This window comes from Musa acuminata, chromosome BXJ3-10 (assembly GCF_036884655.1).
Source record: "Musa acuminata AAA Group cultivar baxijiao chromosome BXJ3-10, Cavendish_Baxijiao_AAA, whole genome shotgun sequence".
NCBI lineage: Eukaryota > Viridiplantae > Streptophyta > Magnoliopsida > Zingiberales > Musaceae > Musa > Musa acuminata.
This window is the reverse complement of record NC_088358.1, coordinates 25,631,863-25,651,467: the sequence shown is the minus strand read 5'-3', so window position 1 is coordinate 25,651,467 and position 19,605 is coordinate 25,631,863. Positions and strand designations below refer to the sequence as shown.

Below are 19,605 nucleotides of genomic sequence, written 5' to 3'. Positions count from 1 at the left end.
AGGAATCTGCTAAAGATTGCATCAGCCATACCAACTAGGTTTTACTCTGGAGTTAAATAAGAAGATGATAAGCTTCATTTGTTATTATTGCCTTCCCTACAGATAGATAGATGCCTCTTTCATATCTATTTATTATCTATCACAAGGCAGCTGAGATCTCTTTAATTGTGAGATCCCAAGGAAAAAAGCACGGCCGCATGGGCGCTCTCGTGAGCTCTTCGTGCGCTCGAGGCGTGCCGGCGCACCTTCCATCATGTGCCCATCACGTTGCGTGCCTCCCAGCGCAGGGCGCTCACTGCACACTGAGAGCATCCACACGACCTCTGAAACTTACTACCAAGTCTTAAAACATTAGATATAATAAACTTGTCGGAGAACCTTACGCCGTTTGATCTAATCTTGAGTGTATAGAGTCACCTACGTGGATACTCGGAACGGAGGTGATCGACATTAAGTCAAGTACATGCTTCGTCTCTAGAATTGATCCGAGATAGAGCAAAGAGACGCTCTTCCTCCCTCGTCCAATTGTTGCTTCATCATTGTTGAGTTCATGCACACAAAAAAATTTTTCGATTCGATCCCTCCGAAGTTCAAGTTAGTGTTGAGTGAAGTTAGGGGGAGTTTAGTGTTCGAAGTCTCCCCGACACTAGTTAGGATATTGACTTTTATATATACGAACGAAGGTCGATCGTATATGATCTGTTAATGCCCATCGACTTTTTGGACGATCGATTTGTACCGTCCGTGCAAGTGCCGATCGACCTGCATGGATTGACGTTACGCGATGCCATTCTGAACTTTTTCGAAACGACTTTATACTATGCGATGTTATCTTATACGACCTCGAACAGCACGGGAGTAGACAATCGTTCCATCCGAATTTGAGATGTCGCGTCGATGTAATGCATCATATCAATCCCGAGACTCTATGTTGGTCTTGACGTGACTATTGAGTGTCATTGCAAGGGTGATACTAGAATATGCTCTCTCACAACTCATCGCAAGAAACTTACTATGTAATTTCCAAGACTAATCTACGATTCAAAGCTGACGAGAACAACTCAACTATCTGCGACATGAACATATTATATGTGCAGTCAAGTGATAAAGACTTGATCTTTGCCACCCTCACACACATTCCTTCCTACCTTTCTGTTTCTTCCGAAGGAGAAAGCGTTCGCAAACTTTATCGCCCTCCTTTGCTTTAGCAAAAAGACTGCTTCCATCAAAGCACCGATGATAATAATTCGTAGTCGCCGTGCATCAACTCAAGCAAAATGTCACCCGTATCTTTATCGTCATCAACATCACATCTTGCGTGGTCATGATTATTACTTCCTTCGATGAGTGCCTTCGCACTCACAACTTATCATGATGGAGAATTCAAATCAGTGCACTTTGGATTATCTATATGGATCAACGCATACGAAGCAATAGTATACACTGTGGTCCTCTCTTCGGGTAGAAACATATTTTACTCACGCGTGGACCGACAGACACGAAATCAGGCTCAGCGGGGGCCCACCGCTTTGACATTCCAGCCAACCTGTGGTCGGTACGCGGTTTGTGTCTGTGACAGCGCGTAGCAAAAGAATTGTTTTCACGGTGACCCCACCCGCAAGCATACGATTGGGTGGGGTGTACGAATGGGTGGGAAAGGCGTTTAAATTTAAGCGACGCGGAGCTGAAGCGGCGCGGGGCCCGCAGCTCTGTCTCGCGACTCAACTCCCGTCCATTTCTTTCCCTCCACCAGCTGGCCTCATCGCCAACCACGCACCCGTTCCCACCCCACGGACTCGCAACCCACCGCCGTCGCTGTCGGCTGATTCCTCCCGCCGCTCCACGGAAGAGGCAGCCCCGCCGCCCGCTCTGCGCCTCCGCACTTAAAGAATGCCATCGCCGGGTCGTCCACTTTAGCTCGTTGGTTGGTGGCGGCAGAGGAACGGACCTCTCCTCCCTTCCCTCTCTGGTTTGGTCGTGCTCCTTCCTCTTCCTTTGGTCTCCCAAGACTACCTTGAAGAAACCGGCGAAGAAGGGGCCGAGCAGATCTACATCTCGAGTTCTTCTCCTTTCTGGTACGGCGCTGCTCTGTTTCCTCCGACGAGTATATGCTCACTCTTTTGATTAACATTCTTTCTCTTTTCCTCTTCTTTTTTCTCTGATTGCTTGCTTGCTTGCACATGCTACGCTTTCGTTTCTTGGGATCCACGAAAAGTGTAGGCACTTCCGGGTTTGATATTCGGCCGGATTGCTGTAGATCCACTGCTCACTTCTAGTAGAGGCGGTGAACGGGTTAGGGTTTTTGGACACTTTGTTTTCTTTGTTCGTGCGTCTTCTTTGATGCGTCGCGGCGACTCAAATCAAAGAAATTCTTCATACGAACGCATCAAGTTCGCGTATTGTTTCGTAAAAATGCGAAATTGTGTGGCGGAGACGCCATGTTTCTTTCGTCCGGTTTTGTGCTGTCTCTCTCTGTCTCTTTCTTTTTTCTTGTTTGGTTTGTAGATGAAATGAAATCTTTATGTTCTACAAAGTGAAATTGTAGTCATAGTGTGACAAATCTTTTATTTAGTCTTGAGTTAGATAAAGGTTAGTGAGATAAGATACGATGCTTCAGTTGTAGATTGCATTATATTTAGTATCTGCACTTGGAGATAACACTCTTTTTCATGTATACAGCATTGTGCACTGTGATATTAGAAGAAATTGAAATTTGAAGGTTCTGTCTCCCTTAACATGAGAAAGGGAAATCATGAACTTACAAAATCTTGTTGACAGTTAATCGCGAAAAGCACTGTTGTGCTGTACCAAGAAACAAGTTGTACTTAAAGCAATGAAGCTGATAGAATTTCTGAAAGAAAACTAGCCAAACATGCCTTCTGAAACACCAGCAGCTCAAGCAAAGGATGATAGAATGATAGAAATGCTGTTCAGTCAACATGAAAAAAGGTGCTCACTGCAAAATAACTCCTCAAGATTGTCCAATGAGAGATTTTTATTCCCAAGCGGAATCAAGAATGTCGACCTCTTAGAGAAGGTTGGGGCCCTTAAAACTGAAAAGCTTCCTAGACAAACAGCCAAAGATCGGCAGGGGGTGAAGAAAAACTCAGTTTCATCATCTTTGGGAAATTCTCAAAAGCCATGGCCCAGTAGGAAGGGACCAGGGTTTGACGAACCAGTTATGAACATGTCAAATGTACCCTTTTATCTTCAGCGGCTGGAGGAAGGAGATAATATTCATGGAAAGGCGCTGAATTTTGGAGTTCTGGACTGGGGGCGTCTCGAGAGATGGACGAACCACCAGAAATGTGTCACAGATGTGGGAGGCGGACACTCTGCATGTGATAGTACTCAGTCATCGGCACATGCTACATTTGGTTCCTTTAACCAATCTAGAAAGACCATATCTAGTCCTCTTTCTCGAGGGAAGAAATCTCCTGTTTTTCCTCATAAGAGAAGCCCTGTTACAGGCAGCCGATCAGAGATGCATGAAGGAGAAGATTCTGAACATTTACAAGGCGTCCGTAGTTCAAGTATCTCTTCTACGAAGTTTCCTACACAGAATGATAATGGAGATTTTGTTCCAAGTGCTAAACTGTTAGGGAATAAACATGATAAAGGTAACAGTAAAGATTCAGATTTGAAAGCCATATCAGGCGAAGTATGCCTACCTCGACATTCTGCAGCTTCACGTTCAAGATATAAGATTGACACTGCTACTGCTACTGCCACTTCAACTGGAGTGGCTGAAGACCAAAATGGAAGCTCGATGAAAGCAGAAAAACGCATAGACAATGGCCATTGTCAATCCTTGGACACCAATTTTCCACAAATTTCCCAGGATTGCAAAGGAATATCGGATTATCTTCAAGAGAACGTGGACAGTGGATGCCTTACTTCTGATACCCCATTAACTGCTGACGACTGGCTCGCTGAGGGAAATAGCTACAACCATTCAGGTAATTTAGCTGAAGATGTCGAGATCATCCATCAGTATCTTCATGTTCCTCACGCATGTCCTCTCCCTTGTACCATTCAAAATGATGAACCTGATATATCTTGCACTGTTCTGTCAGAAGGTGTAGCACCAACTGATACATTGGTACGAAGAAATGGGGAAAATGATCTATTTTCTAAAGGTACTTGCAAGCAACTTGAAGTCAATATGACAAAAGGATCAACAAAATCAGAAAAAAAATTAGTGTCTGCAGCAGGAAGGGAATCATCTAACCGTCGACTGAGTGCTGATCTAAAAAGCATGAGCAAGAGTTCTAGCTTGAGGGAAGGTTCGTCTGAAGAACAAATCGATTCAGTTTCTCATCTGTTTAATTCGCATGGAGATCAAGCAGCCAGAAAGAATAAAGGTAGGCAAAGCCCATTGAGGAGAATACTAGATCCTATAATGAAGCCAAAGAACAATCTTCGTTCGACTGGGCCAATTGCAGCCTTATCGGGCAGTCATGGTTCTTGTGAACTAAGTAGAACCGACAAATCAAACCATGGGGTGCACAAGCCAACAAGTGTTGACTCTACATGCCAGGTGAGGGGAAATATGATTACTTCAAATCAATTATCCAACAATGATAAAGGAACTCAAAAAGATGAAAAGCATGTTGCACCAATGAAGCAAGCTCTTCTTCAAGTTGCTTGGAAGAATGGTCTTCCGTTGCTTATGCTCTCATCCTGTGACAGTGAAGTATTTGCTGCAGCAATAACAATGAGAAGTATTATTAGCAATTATAATGACCTAGAGTGCATATATAAGATATTCTCTGTAAATGGTTCAAAGAAGAAAACCATGTTCTGGAGCAGCCCCGGAAATAAGAGCAAGAAGCATCAGTTGATCTCCAATGTTGTTGGCCAGTTGAAGGTTTCACTTCGCAACTTGAGGAGCCATGAAGGTGACAGTTCTCACGTTAGAGAGTTTGTTTTGCTTGGTGCTGAACAAGCAACTGCTAACTCTTCTGCTATGAGCGAGTTGGCTGCCATTGTTGTTAAGGTGCCACCACCTGTGGATAAGTCCGATACCCCCACCCGAGCAGGCCACAGTAATTGCGGAGCAAACTTATCAACAAGAAATGTAAGTGCTTCAAATGATGAGAAGCGTTTGCAGACTGATCAGCATAATGATGATCTATGTCAATCTGGTATCTCCGTCATGCTTCCAAGCGGGGTTCATGGCTTGTCTACCGATGGTGAGCCCTCACCTCTGATAGAGAGATGGAGATCAGGAGGAGCATGCGATTGCGGAGGTTGGGACGAGGGTTGCTTGCTGACTGTTCTTACTGACAAGTCCCGAAAGTGCAATACCTTTGGTTCAGACCAAGGTTGTCAAACTACAGATGGAACTCATAGATCTGAACTGTTCACTCAGGTATGGCAGTTTTATTTACTGTCTGTTGCTTTTGCTAGTAGCATCGGTGTTTCAGTAGATAACACTAGTAATCGAACTGTTTCAGGGTGGATCAGAAGAAAAGAGACTTGCCTTCAGCATTGTATCTTTCAGAGAGGGGCTGTACACTGTTGAATTCCTATCTTCCATGTCAATGCTTCAGTCTTTCGCAATATGTATGGCAGTCCTCCATGGCAGGAAGACCGACAGTCCTTCAACAGAGCCAAAAATCTTGCAGGAACACATTGTGAATGATCAATCAGGGAAAGCTCCTGCTGGAGCCCAAGGTGGTGATCCTAATAGCTATGTACCAAATCATCCACCTGTGTCACCTGTTGGGAGAGCTTAATTTAATTGTCTTCTTGAAACAATTTGTGCCTGTGCAGATGTTTCTTGTGCTGTTTGATACTCACTGTGGTGGAGGTGATAAAAAACACTGACCCCCATTTACAGTTATCCCCAGTTTGCTGGGACCAAACGCCAAGCATCATGGATCTGTGCCTGTACAAATTGTAGTAGTTCTCTGGCCACCGAGAGAAGAGGAACTTACATCTCATTGAACAATGACTCATCTGTAACGTGTAAAGAAGCCTGAGTTCTTCAGTAATACATGAGGAAGCTATGTTTGCTAAGAAACATGATACATTGTCATCTAATAGAGGCATAATTATATGCCACCTATCACTCAGGACCAGTCATGTTAAGCAGCATTATTCAATAATTAACATATGCACAATTATATACAGTCAAGAGATCAACACTCACGGAGATAACAACAAAGTTTGAAATCCCAACTTCTTGTCTGTCTGCACAATGCGCACTAATCGTCTGCAGAATTCCAGTACAATTTTTCCGACCATGTCAACACATGTCTAATAACACGATCATACTGACTAATTCCAAAAGCTGGCAATTACCAGCTGCAAGTTCAACACAATCATACTGATTTTACAATCCAAAGGCTTTCAATTAACAGCTGCAAGTTTATTTGATGCTAAGAAAGACAACGCCATTAAAAATAATAATCATCAAAGGTAAGAAGTGTTTGTTCCTCAAACAAATTTATCTTAGAGGTTGCATATATCTCAAGTTATGCCAAATGTGATTGCATAACCATTTGATGTATGTTGCTGACGGTGAAATAGCTTTTCAGTCTGAAAAAAGGCATATCAGATGCTTCACATTGGAGGCCTGTTCGAACCAAGTAGTTGCCCAACTATATTTGTCACCTGAAATACCACAATACTGGAGACTAAGATCACTGAACTTTAAGAATGACCAATGAGTCAAACACTTGAAAGAAGACGAACTGATATCACACATTATTTTGCATATATCTATGTCAACATACCAGAGATTATATGTAGGGTGTTTTTTTTTCTAAATTTAGACGTATCGATGAAAGTCTTTGCACAAAGATCATTTAAGTAAATACAACATTACATAAGGATCAGCAACTCCAAGTATCTTACCTGCCAATATTTTGAAACGCATCGATCAATGCAACTGTTTTCACCCATGTTGAGCTCAGATTCCTTGTACCTGAGGGAATATATTGAGAGTACTTGTTAGCTAATCAGAAGCTCAGTGCAGACAACAATATTTGAAATTTTAATTCTTTAAAGGAAAAACAGAATAGATTTCCACACTAGAAAAAAAAATATTCCAAATAATTCTTAAGATCAAAATACATCAATCTATCATCAAAATATCAATACCATCAAAATAAAAGCTATGAAATTCCACCTGAAGAAATGGTTGAAGCATAGCATACCTTTTCTCGATACATTTATCGAAACATGTCTGTGTGAGCCTGTTCCAAGAATAAAGAGAAACTACTCAGATGGTTCTACTTGTGATACAAGATAAATCATATAACTAGCAGTAAACGAACCTGCATGTTAGTTGATATTGCACTACTCATAAATCATTTGCAGGAACCTTCCACTTCTTCCAAGTAGATAAAATATGGTAATGAGTAAAATTCAGATTCAAGTTCAGAATATCAAGATTTTGTGACACAACGGTAATGCTAAACTTGAAATAATGCATAATATTTACCTTAAAGGTAACTAAAACTATAGCCTCTCATCAAAACCATACCATGTTGTGTAAGAAGAAAAGCGTGTGATTTGTTTAACAAAACAATGGAAAGAGAGCAATGATGTTACAATTAGCAATACAATTCCAAGGGCCATGATGTGAGTGGCATGCCCTAGTATATAACCGGGCCGTGCAGCATCAGCACTATTTGGCCCCCACCAGCATTTGGCCAGGCTGCCACAGTAATGCAGGGTCTGGGCCAGCTCCTGTGGGAACCCATACGAGCCAGATAAAGCCTGAGGCAACTGTGATGCACTTCTCTGAGAAAGCAGAGAGATGAGCTTGAAAAGTCATTAGCAGATCGACAGCAAAAGGAATCTAAGCTGAAAGGATTGTTATCAGCATGAACCACAGAGGAAATGGATCAAGCCATCCTAGGGAAGTGACCAACCAGCCACGTACCCATGAGGACAGGGCCAGCTAACCTTACAACAGGCACTGGCTCCAAAACCAATTATGGGGTCAGTGAAGGCAGGGCATAAGCATGGCAATTCAAAGAGGCCTTTTCCCCTAATAAGTTATGATTGTAGCATATAGTTTTCTGTACACACAAGCTCCAAAGAAGTCTGACTCTTGGTTATTTTGTTCTCACCATAGTTCGATTTCTCATACGTTTCATGCCCTAGTTAGAAAGGTGAAGATTAAGATAATACAAAGCAAGGAACCTAGCCACATGATACACACGAATTATTGGAGCATGACAAACATCAACAGCATATCAAAGCAAAGACACTGCTAGCTAAGTAATACTTAAAGGCTATTTACCTGTTGAAGAGATCCACCCTGTACTCCATTTCTTTCTCTGCCATTCCAAAAATCTGCTCAATTAAAATAAAAGTATGTCGGATAATTTCATAGGCAAAAAGAAATAAAATGGTGAAATGACCTTTCGTAGACATGCTAGTAAAAAAATCACTATTCATCACTAAAAAAAATTAGTTAAACCGTCACCCTAAGCATTCGTTGTGATGATATTCCTAATTACTTGAATAATGATGACATATTGACATATAATGAAACAATAAAGCTATGTTTCTTCTACGAAAAGATCGATTTTTACAAGCTCTAGCAAATTTGCAGAAAGCAAAGCAAATATTTCCGGAAAATAATAGATCAAGCACGCAAATAACAGAGCTTCCAAGGCCCATATCCAACGAAAAGAATCATCCATTTCACTGAACAAGCTAAGGAAAGCTTACGTGACACGAGAAGGTTTATGTACCTGCTCTTTCTCGATGCTGCTTGCGCCATTTTTAGCAGCCATTGTGGAGCTTATCAAAGATCCTGATAGATATATCACAACGAATGTCATGCCGTAAATCTTCCAGCGAAAACGAAACAAGATAAGAAAGGAAAAAAAGGCCCAAGTGAACTATCAAGAAAGAAAGCGGTGCATGCTGCACGCATACACTGCCCGAAAACAAATCCAGACCGAAGACGAGATCCTCATACACTACTAATCCTTTTAAACGAACAAAGAATCACAAGGACCAAGTTACTTCGTAGAAGTAGCGCATCGAGATTGTCTTGGAAACGATCAAAGAAACAGAGGTCATTCTTGCTCAAGAAAGCGCAAAATTTTGTTTCCTGCAGCAAAGAGAACGGAAGAAAAAGAGCGAAAGCCTTACGGTCGTAGAACGCAAAGCCGCCGATGGATGCAGCGGCGGAGGAGACCCCGAGTCGCAGCGGGACCAAGGTTGTTGAACTTTGGCGGTGCCCATCATCTTTTAGGGCTTCTCATAAACAACCGGTTGGGCTCACCAAGTCGGTGTTGAACCAACCTAACCCTAGCCGACCGGGTTTCGTCGGATTAGGTCCGCGGCACATACGCAAATCTTGTGTCTGCACACCATATGCTCGATCTATTGACACCAAGAATCACTGATAGGTCTATCTATCACGACACACAAACGACCTTTATACCCACCACACGTTAAGAAATTGATATCCACTTCATTATCGCATGTGCACATGCCGTAAAGTATTTAATTCCTTTTCATTAAATAAAAGATTTACCATTGCAAAATTTGAATGGATACATTGGATTATGTATAGTGTTACTAAATAATAATCTACATTATTAATTACATGTACAAACAATCACAAAATGTGAATTATCACAAGTTGCGTTACATGATCTCTACATTACGTGAATGTTTTGATATAGAATGGTAAACTTAGAAAACATGAGATTTTAATGTTCTTTAGACTAAACTTATATATGCATTACTGGCTCACTTCACTAGAAATTTCTCTGTAGCACAGGCAAGACAGGTTGCTTGGATCCTCAATCTTTCTTCAATAAAAAACTACAGATATAAAGAAACAGCAATCAACTTGTCCATCTGCTTCTGAGCATTCATAGACTGCTTACAGTAACAAGAAATAGACCAAATAATCTTTGGTCTGCAGACATGAAACACATCATGATCATAACAAAAAAGTGGGGGTTAGCTCATGGCTTCATGTCATCATCCTCCTCGATCTTGGGTGCCAGGTAAAACCTAATGTATCCCATCTCTGCAATCTTGTACTCGACCACCACAGGCAGATCGGACGAGAGACTTATGGCCACAGTCTCAGAGAGCGGCGTTGCCTTGGTGAAGGAGTTCAAGTACCTCAGAGCAAAGGTTAATGAAACGGGCTCTTGCATCTCTATGATGGTGGCTTCCTCAGGCTGTACCATAAAATTGAAATGGTTAACATTCGTACAAGCATATACATTTACATTCATAGTAGGTAAACTCATTCCAAACAATTCATCTTTTTTTCTCATTTTTGGGTACATTCAAGATTAAAATGAATGCAAATGACTAAAAATTGATGTTAGTCTGTGGCCTGTTTAAGAACATAGACTACATCCAATAGATCAATGGCTTCCTGGGACGAAGCAAGAACAAGGTACCTTGTCCACAGTCTTGTTCTGCCTGCAAACGATGTTTGCAGTTCCAATGTCTCCTGCGGTCGAAAACTTCACACCTTCCTTGGTCACTGAAATGATCACTGCCAGTTCCAGACCACAGTAAATAAACTACGTGAGCAACACAACAAAGACACGAAAGAGAGTTTAACTAAGATAGCTACAACACCAGTGTCCCCAATGCTGCTCAGATCCTTGCATATCCTTGCAAATTCTGAAGACGGCATCCGAACAATAGCTTGGTACTCTGCGTCCGGAATGCCAAGATGCTCGCTGTCGATGTCCATTAGCTTCATCTCGAAATCGGCGATCTTGTCTTGATCTACACAAAATCGGGAGAAATGAGTTTAGAGAACACAGAAGGTAATAGATCCAGACAACAAGAACATGAGCGGTTCTTGTGAGCATCATGCGAGTTAAGGATCCTATTACGAAAAAACTGGCAAAGTCTAAGCAGAGAGATCAAGATATGCACATGTCGGACTTTGGAGAGATGATTAGGGTGAGATAGGGGTCGATCGTCGTACTGGGGCTTTCAAACATGAAAGTGACGGTGTCGCTGCCGTCATCGGCCTTGACGGTGATGATGTCGTCGTTGCCGGCGCAGCGGAGCATCTTGGACACGTTGTTCAGGTTCATGCCCATGGAGAGGTTGCGATCGCAGCGGTAGTGTTCGAAGCCCTCGGATCGGAGGAGGAGAGCGACGAGGGCGACGTGGCTGGAGTCCATGGCCTGGAGGGAGAAACCGGTGGCGGAGCAATCGAAGTTGGCATCGGTGACCAACTCCCTGATTGATTCCAGCACCTTCTTCAGGAGGCTGCCTTGAACCAACCGCAACTCCAACATCTTCTCCTTCTTCAGGCGATGTCGCTGGCCGAGGATAGAGGGGTTCCGTTTCCGGGTGGAGAGGGTTGCGAGTGATGGGGAGAGGCCGGGGACGGGAGGAAGAGGAAATAGGGCAATTTTGGCGGGAAAAGCAGCCGCTTTCCCTCCATTTGCACTTGGTTGGCGGTCTTTTCTCCGGAAAAATTCCGGCAGATGGCGAACTGACAGAAATGCCCTCTAACAAATTGAAACCTACAGGGAACGACGTCAATTACCAAAATTATCCTCAAACCAAACCAAGTTTGAGTAGATTGACAAAAGCATCTCTATATCTACCACCAATTTAACTACAGATTTTTTTTCCTGATATAGAAAAAGGAGTAATCTTTAACCAATAAGAGATCTCGGAATTAACTAAAACGAACGGGCGATATCTATTCCTGAAACAACATTAATTACATCAACAACATTTATGAGGATTCCAAAATTAGAAAAAAGAAACTTGGTATCCATCCTATTTAACGAAAGGAGTGGTCATTTACCCGAATCAGCCCCTTTCCTCAAGCCAAACACCCTATTAATGGTTCAATTGGTTTATTCTTATTCATCTCAGAAACAGTACTGCAGCTCTACTGGTTGAAAGCGGAAGGCTTGAGGATCCTCCCACGTTATGATATAGATTTAGATGTTGGAATTGAAGGACTCCAATTTAGAGTACAACTGGAGACTATCACACGAAGGTGGAAACGCAGGTTATTTTTAGGGACGCAGGAAACTTAAAATGCCTGTCTGATGAGAGACATCGAAACACAATTTCATTGCACGAAAAGGTAAATAGATGGAAATATCACGATGGACAGCATGGCATGACAAGCACAAAAGCATGCACAACTTGCTCAAATGACTTGATTTGATAATCCACAGTAAGAAATTAGTGGCCGACAAAATTCAACTACAGAAAACCTTAAAATATGCAGATTTGAAAGATGGATGAACCTGACAACAAGAACAATTTAGAAGACCAGTTTCTCTTGGATAAGTTCTGCCACAGATTCCACATGATGAATGCAAGGTAAATCAACAAGGAGAAACAAGATTGCAAATGTCTTAGCAGATCAAGCGGCAAAGGCGGAAGCATAGAATACAGAATTATTTGCCACTGAGATGGTAAATAGCTGCAAGATTCAACAGAACTAGAGATCTGGGGCGGTTGCTGCTGCACGCTTAATCGAAGCAGACTTGATTAGATGGTTGTAACTTCCCTTTTCCTTAAAAAGCTGGGAGAAATGGTGCTTGCAATAGAGGATCCCTTCAAGAGCTGCATAGTTTGAAGGGGTAATCGAGCAGCCTCCATGAGAACATTTGAAACAGGACTTGTGATATGCCTGTCCTTCAACAGTCACCTGACAATAATAACATCGGTATCAGCCAAAGCAGAATATGAAGTGTATCTGTTTGAAAGAGAAGTTCATTGTTGCAACAAAATACTGATCGTAAGAAAGGAACAACTATGATGCATACTTGAAGAAAGTTGGATGTGTTGTCCTTCCCTAGAAAATTTTACTTCAGGACATAATAGTTGGATGTGTTATCGCATTTTACTTTTTCTTCATGACATCATTCCGGGTGGGGTAATTTGGAGATTTTAAACATGGAGCAGGGGATAATCTTGCTCAAGGAACTCTTTTACCAACTAAATTAGACTCAAATCAGTTGTTCATGGCCTTAGTAGAAGAAGAGAATTCTTTTAGCTAATGTGGCATAAATGTCTAATCAATTGAGTTGACAACATTAGACCTTTCATAAATGAAAATTCCTAAAAATATGAAAAAAGCAACAACATAAATTGTAAAGTCACCAGAAATCACTTCCAGGACCAAAAAATTTATTATGACCATAAAACATACATGTGGTCCATTCATTTATTGCAGATATTGGATCAAATTGTTTATACATCCACATCTGTACCTACAGAACAGCCCTTAAAACAACTCAACTGTTGCTAGGATCAGCTAAAAACTTCATGAGACAGAAATATATTAAAATTAGAGAAAAAGGTACTGGTACCTAGTTGAAATATGGTCCCATGTCTTGCAATGTATAGAATCAGAGCTAGAAATATGGAGACAAAACAATGTGGAAACAGTAAAAGGGAGCCAGATTATGCTTGTTCTATGTTAAAAACTAAGCAAGCAGAGCACATGAATAATTGGGTCAGTAGATACACATCTGCTTCATTTTACAAAACAGAAACTTTCATGGTATGTAGCCCCTGTTCCTAGTTTTTAGCATTAGAAAGATTTGGATTAATGCGGCATCCATCACTAAGCTGGCCCAAAAATCATCCAATTGGCAGACTCAATTGAATCTAGTATTAACAAAAAATATGCCAAGTTTTACTGGTTTAGTTTCTTCTGTCGGATTCAATCTTAATAAAGAACACAAGTTTTGCAGCAAATAACAGAAACGATGACGGAGATAACAACAAAATGAAAAATGACAATTACTCACTGAAAGCTGACAGGAACACTGTCTCATACATTAAAAGTTTCAACAGCATGTCTAATGCAAGTAACTGTATTCTTCAGAAAGGCCCTTAGTCAAGTTAGTTGGAATAACTTAAAAATACACCAAGTGTCCTCTAAAACAACTAGAGGATGGTGAAAAGAATTTTATTTTTCAAGATAAATCACCACATAGCAACAAGGCTAGGTTTCCCATGTCTAACCTTGTGGTGGAGAGAATTTTAGGACTTTTGTTATTAAGATGATATAATATTTTCTCAGGCTTTTGCTAATGCATACAACCAGTCAAAATGTGAACAAATACATTTTAGAACAATCAATGACAATTGCCAGTAATTTTTAGAAACAGACCAACTCATCCAGAAACATGACATCAGGTTTACCTATTTTCAGAACTCAATCCTACAAGTTCTTCAGTATCGAATTAGGAAGTGAAAAGAAACAAGAACTGATATCTAAATAACAGGTGAAGTATTGCTCAAGAAATAAAGACAGTTAAGAGATATGGGCCTAGACATGAAAAGATGATGCCAATTGACACCTACATTGAGTCTAGTCAGTAACCTCCACCATAATGCTTGGTTTCAGAAATTCGTAAAGCAGGTAAGATAGTTTGAAGGTCACCACACAGTATACAAGAAAAGATGACCATATGATTTTATAATTATCATACATATGGCGTCCACATTTTTGGGCTTGCTTTGTATGGATATATAACTAGAGCTACTAAATGGAACAACTTAAAATTAGATTATGCACTTACAGCAGAGTGACATGCTTTTAATAGCAAAACTGTTTGATGAGTCCTGTTCGTATTAGATTCAGAGTAAACTAAACTTCATTAGATTGAAATCATGTAGAATACCTAACCATATGACTAACATAAGACTAGAGGAATAACTAGAAACTATCAACGTGGTCAAACCTTTTCAAGAGGATATGCTGTTTTCGTGCAAGTGGCACATTTTTCTTGTGTTCCTGAAAACATACTGGCAGCTTTGCTGGTAGACCTAGTCTGAAGTCAAGATATGTTAGCCATATTAAATAGCAAACCACAATTTTGGTTAATTTGAAAATGTTTTTACAATAAGAAATTAAGGATAAGTGACTTGGAGACAAACAGGGCAGAAAGTGGTGGTGGAAACACTGAACTTACCAATTCTGGGGCTTTTTCAGCTGATTTTGCAGCTGCAAAACAGGAAATATGTTCATAAGTTAAAGCATTATGAGAAAATTACACAACTATCTCAAAGTGGCTTTGTTGAACCCTCACGTGACTGAAAATTCTTGTTGAAGTTGCCAGATTCTTTGAAGAGCTGTTCAAAATGAGGCTTACAATACAAAACACCTTCCATTGAAGAATATGTACTTAGCTGACAAGAAAGAACAATAAATTAGAAACATAAACAATTTGTCTCTGCTCCAAATTCATGTCGAAAGAGTATTTAGGGTAAAATTCCAAGTACTTCAGAAAATTTATTTCTGAATTAGAACGCTTGGCCCTAGGTTGTTATGCCTGCCCAGTTCTTTGATTCAGGATTGAAAGGTTGATTTCTCTTACTGAATATGGTTACGAACCAAAGGCACTTCTACATGTAGTATCCACTTGAAACAAAAATGAACTTACATCTCAGAGTTTGGTTAGGAAGTTGGTATGCATAATATGTGTTCTATTTGTAACTATGAAATATGATGGTCAACATCATACTGCATTTATTCTATTAATCCATTGTGTGGATGACCCTTTCTCTTATCCGCATGAATCAATGAGAAAACCCAAGGAAAAGCCGAAAAGGCAAGAAGTTCCATGATCTTAATAATCACCAATTCTGCATTTCCAAACTCTTTGATGGTCATCACAATATATGGTCTTTGTCTTCTGTTGAATCATAGATAATTCAACCAAAGCTCCAGGTAATCCTTTAACAATAATCTTGCCACTATGTTCGGTCAAAAAACCTTTCCAGATTATTGGCTGTACCTCAAATGAGTCCTATGTGGCTCTTGTATCTCCGAAGCAAATTGACTAAAAATAATCAACCATACCAAGAGTGCTATCCTAAAGACAGATTCAGGATTAAAAACCAATAATTTGCAGAAAGATATTTAAAATGGACTTGGCGATCTGGGACGTATTATGATGGTAATCAGCTAAAAATATGGAGGTAAATTTGCTATCTTGGCATGATATGAACAAAAGGCAGCCGCAGCAGCAACAGCAGCATGGAGTTCTCGGCCATCGTAGTGAATTCAGCTAAGCCTTTTAGAAGACCTCCCACGAATAGCAAATCTGGGAGATCGATCAATGACGGCCAGTGCCGATCTTTCCATTGTCGGAACAAATCGTACGAGGCCCGCACGATCAAACTCCTTAATATCGATGCCAACCATTATTGGAGATAGATCATGTATATTATGGAAATATTCACCAGAAAAAAAAATCCCGGAAAAGAAAAGGAAATGGGTAAGAAAGGATACCGTGAGGGTTCCTTTGCAGTGGTTGCACTTAAAGCAGGACTTGTGGAAGACGACGCCATCGGCGGTCAACTGATCCATCAGGTAGACCGTCTTGTCGCAGGCCTTGCATTTCTGCTGCGTGCCCGTGAAGTTGAACGCCATCTCGTCTCTTTCCTTGTCCCTTCAGTCCCTTCCCTCCTTCTAAGCCGACCGATCGATTCCGGACCCAAGTCGGCAAGAAACGAATCGGGATGCCGCTGCTGGTTGCCGCGGCCGCAGAGGATAAATCCAAAGAGGGCACGAGATGGAAAGTGCGGAAGCGATGGTGGCGATGATGACCAACGTGAATAGAGATGAAAACTCGATCGCCCATGGGGCCATGGGATCCTCTATTTGGCCGAGTCGTCGAATTGACTTAGACGGACCCCCAGCGCCGCGACACGTAGCCCACGGGGTCCTTGGGTCCGACAAGTCCACCAACTCATTCGCGCTTTAGCCAGCTTTTTGGTTCGCGGCGCTCCAACTCCGCTTACTTTATATACGTGTAAAGGGTAAACCTACCCTGCTATACGTACTCCGACTTCGTACCCTTTGTTTCATGAACTGCACGTCAGAGGACGGACTCATTGGTGGTGTAGGTGCAGAAAATAGTAGGTGACGCTAACGTTGGAATCTAATAAGAACGCACTTGCAGACGATGAGGACGCGGAGACAGCGAGCCGACGAGCTGGAGATGATGCTTTGACCCCCCGGCTGTTAATGATCGATGAACATGACCTACCCATGTGGCAACTGGAGACACCGTATTGGGCTCCACCGGAACACACGAATGAACCTATCAGCAACTGCCTCGTGTAAAAGTAATATTGTGATCTTGTCCTCTATGAATTATATTTATGAGATGTGATAAGAATATATCTTGTAAATATACAAAGTATGATGATGTTGATTTATGTCAATTCTTAATTCACTGCTTCTCTCGTGTCAGATAAAATCTTTGAAATTGAAGTATTCTTGTGGTGTAATCGACGCACAATTTTGGTAATGTACGATTTACTCTCACCACGAGCCGATGACAAATTGTGGTGTAAGCGGAATCTTTGTTTGACTTCATATATAGAATCGTTGTCGACGTCAAGTCTCTTTCGCTAAACACGCACGTCTTTATAAAATATAATATATCGGAGGAATATTTTTATTATTTTATGATTATAGTTTCAAAATTTATAATATCCAATAATATATTTGAAAAGCGATGCATTCGATGGGTAAGAAAGGAAAAGAGGAAGCAGAACGTTGACCAAAACGCTCAAAAGAAAGCACTCAGAAGCTTAGTTATTCGGAGTAGGATGTGCTCGGTTTAAACTAATTAGATCAACATGTTACAAATGTAATCGACGGAAATAGCAACTCAGATTTCCCCACCCCACGAATTACACCGTGGTTAATTAATTCCGCATCACTGAGGCCGAGGGAGGGTCCCGCGGACGAGGTAGACCCTGGCGCGGATCACCGATCCGTCACCAAGCTTAAAGCCCGGCCCGACCGGAAACCCAACAACCAAGCCGGGCGGCACGCGCCCTCCCGCAAACCGGACGACGCTCTCCATGTAGCGAGGATGGAAGTCCGCCCCCCTGCTCGCCTCGAAGTGGGACGGCGCCGGGTCCAGCGCGAAGGCCAGCAGGTGGAGCAGCCACACCGCCTTGGCCAGCCGGAGGAACTCACTGTAGAACCCCGTCCGCGGATGCGCCCCCTCCAGCACTTGCCGCCGCTGCTCCGACCCGGCGCCGAACAGCGACTCCTCCAACTTCGCGTGCACGACAGCCAGGTACTTGCTGGCCGCGAATCGCCCGAAGGGGCACCTGGGGAGAATGCCCAGCAGCTGCTCCGGTTCCATCCCCCGCATGTCCCGGAACTGGGTGAAGCGGTCGCGCCGGAACTCCGCCGGGTTGATCAGCGAGCTCAGCGACCCCTCTAGGTAGAATGTCTCGTTCTCAAACCCTTGGAACAACATGCGGTTCACGTACGACTCCAGGGCGTACTTGGCGTCGCGGGGCTCCAGGTCGGGGATGGCCAGAGGACGGTCTTCGGCGTCGTCGCCGCCGCCTGCATCGATGATGGTCCTGACGGCGGCGACGATGTCCCAGCGGGCGGAGCGCATGAGGGAGAGGAGGTGGCCGGTGAAGGACTTGGACGCAAACTTCACTCTCTCCATGTACGCCTCGAACAGCTCCGGCGTGGCCGTGCCCGGCGCACCTATTCGACCGACCGAAATGCCATTTCAAGAAATCTTGGTAGCTGGAAGAAACAGAGGAAGGTAGACTACTTCTACTTACCGGGGACAGCGACGCATCCGAACCTCTTGCTGGAATAGAGCCGCCCTCTCCTTCCCGAGCTGCCGAGCGTGGCGCTCCGCAGTTTCTCCTTGATGCTCTCCGCCTCCACTTCCTTCGCCCTCAGCTGTCTCTTGAGATCTTCGATCGTCGCCTCGTACGGCGCCACCGCATCCCTCAGCGGCACCGCCGTCGGCCCAGCGGCGGAGGGGCTGACGCACCCCCGCCGGAACCGATCCCTCAGCCTCCCCAGCTTCCGGAGCTCAGCCACCACCGCCGCGTCGGCCACCCGCAACTTCTCCGGGTCCCACGGGTTGTGCGCCTCCTGAAGACCCACGTACGCCCGCTTCACCGCGGAGACCGCATCGAACACCTCGTACATGAACCCCTCCATCTCCCTGATCTTGACCTTGTGGGAAAATCCAGGGACAGTGGATGCCCTTTGACCGTCCTCTTCCCAGATCCTAAGACCCTCCTCCTCCTCTTCTTCGTTGGGTTGTGCCTTTGCTTCCTCAGCCCGATCAATTTCGCCCTCATCGCAGTCGCCTTCTTCGAGCGCGTGGCCTCCGGGAAGACGATGTGTGAGACAGGAGGAGGCGACTCGTTGAAGCAGATCGGAGATGGTTGTCACTTTGTTCGCCATGTCTTCTTCCTGCAGCAATAATAGCGACAATCACAGAGCTAAGAGTCCACGACAAGCCCCAATGACTTGACTACTGCCACTACATATCGACCCAATAGAAAAGAACGCTGCGTTTGGAATCACAGGTAAAGAGATGACAGCAGATGCATCATCAAGGGGGAGTAAAGCCCTCTCTACCTGGACGAAAAGGGTGCGATGGATGGATTAAAGCTGCCTGTCCTCGTGCATCTAAAAAAGATGCGTTCAAGTGGTATGGAAGCAGCAGCGATGATTTCTCATCAGAGCTCACGAGATCTTGTCTGAAGTACCAGTGTACCACTCATTGTCGTCCCGTCCGGTCCATCATCCGATCTGACGGCTTAGATCCATTACCCGCAATAACTGGTTACCGTTTGCTGTAACGTTGC

At 43.1% G+C, this 19,605-nt stretch overlaps 5 protein-coding genes across 7 annotated transcripts; 1 reads left to right on the top strand and 4 right to left on the bottom strand.

Annotated features, from left to right (window-relative positions):
* Positions 1-1,705: 1,705 nt before the first annotated feature.
* Positions 1,706-6,015, top strand: LOC104000881 (uncharacterized). 3 transcript variants are annotated; one of them, XM_009423028.3, is made up of 4 exons: positions 1,706-2,075; positions 2,680-3,959; positions 4,077-5,374; positions 5,460-6,015. In XM_009423028.3, exons 2-4 carry the CDS (start codon positions 2,873-2,875, stop codon positions 5,739-5,741), a joined length of 2,667 nt encoding a protein of 888 aa, XP_009421303.2. In that variant the 5' UTR covers positions 1,706-2,075; positions 2,680-2,872; the 3' UTR covers positions 5,742-6,015. The 3 variants fall into 3 exon arrangements, with proteins under 3 accessions (XP_009421303.2, XP_065027757.1, XP_009421302.2); XM_065171685.1 differs by having other exon boundaries at positions 2,779-5,374; XM_009423027.3 differs by having other exon boundaries at positions 2,680-5,374.
* Positions 6,016-6,263: 248 nt separating this feature from the next.
* On the bottom strand, positions 6,264-9,381 carry LOC104000882 (mitochondrial import inner membrane translocase subunit TIM10). Its single transcript, XM_009423029.3, has 6 exons — positions 9,124-9,381; positions 8,718-8,779; positions 8,261-8,313; positions 7,167-7,205; positions 6,865-6,934; positions 6,264-6,621 (listed from the first exon to the last, which is right to left on the bottom strand). Exons 2-6 carry the CDS (start codon positions 8,757-8,759, stop codon positions 6,571-6,573), a joined length of 255 nt encoding a protein of 84 aa, XP_009421304.1. The 5' UTR covers positions 8,760-8,779; positions 9,124-9,381; the 3' UTR covers positions 6,264-6,570.
* A 393-nt stretch (positions 9,382-9,774) lies between these two features.
* Positions 9,775-11,348, bottom strand: LOC135650486 (proliferating cell nuclear antigen). The gene is made up of 4 exons (XM_065169870.1): positions 10,943-11,348; positions 10,585-10,737; positions 10,401-10,498; positions 9,775-10,172 (listed from the first exon to the last, which is right to left on the bottom strand). Exons 1-4 carry the CDS (start codon positions 11,259-11,261, stop codon positions 9,951-9,953), a joined length of 792 nt encoding a protein of 263 aa, XP_065025942.1. The 5' UTR covers positions 11,262-11,348; the 3' UTR covers positions 9,775-9,950.
* A 784-nt stretch (positions 11,349-12,132) lies between these two features.
* LOC104000884 (LIM domain-containing protein WLIM2b) lies at positions 12,133-16,579 on the bottom strand. The gene is made up of 5 exons (XM_009423031.3): positions 16,244-16,579; positions 15,039-15,138; positions 14,922-14,953; positions 14,691-14,780; positions 12,133-12,643 (listed from the first exon to the last, which is right to left on the bottom strand). The coding sequence occupies exons 1-5, from the start codon at positions 16,382-16,384 to the stop codon at positions 12,434-12,436; spliced, it is 573 nt and encodes a 190-aa protein (XP_009421306.1). The 5' UTR covers positions 16,385-16,579; the 3' UTR covers positions 12,133-12,433.
* A 939-nt stretch (positions 16,580-17,518) lies between these two features.
* On the bottom strand, positions 17,519-19,589 carry LOC104000885 (protein GRAVITROPIC IN THE LIGHT 1). The gene is made up of 3 exons (XM_009423033.3): positions 19,376-19,589; positions 18,559-19,207; positions 17,519-18,478 (listed from the first exon to the last, which is right to left on the bottom strand). The coding sequence occupies exons 2-3, from the start codon at positions 19,196-19,198 to the stop codon at positions 17,682-17,684; spliced, it is 1,437 nt and encodes a 478-aa protein (XP_009421308.2). The 5' UTR covers positions 19,199-19,207; positions 19,376-19,589; the 3' UTR covers positions 17,519-17,681.
* Between the last annotated feature and the right edge of the window lie 16 nt (positions 19,590-19,605).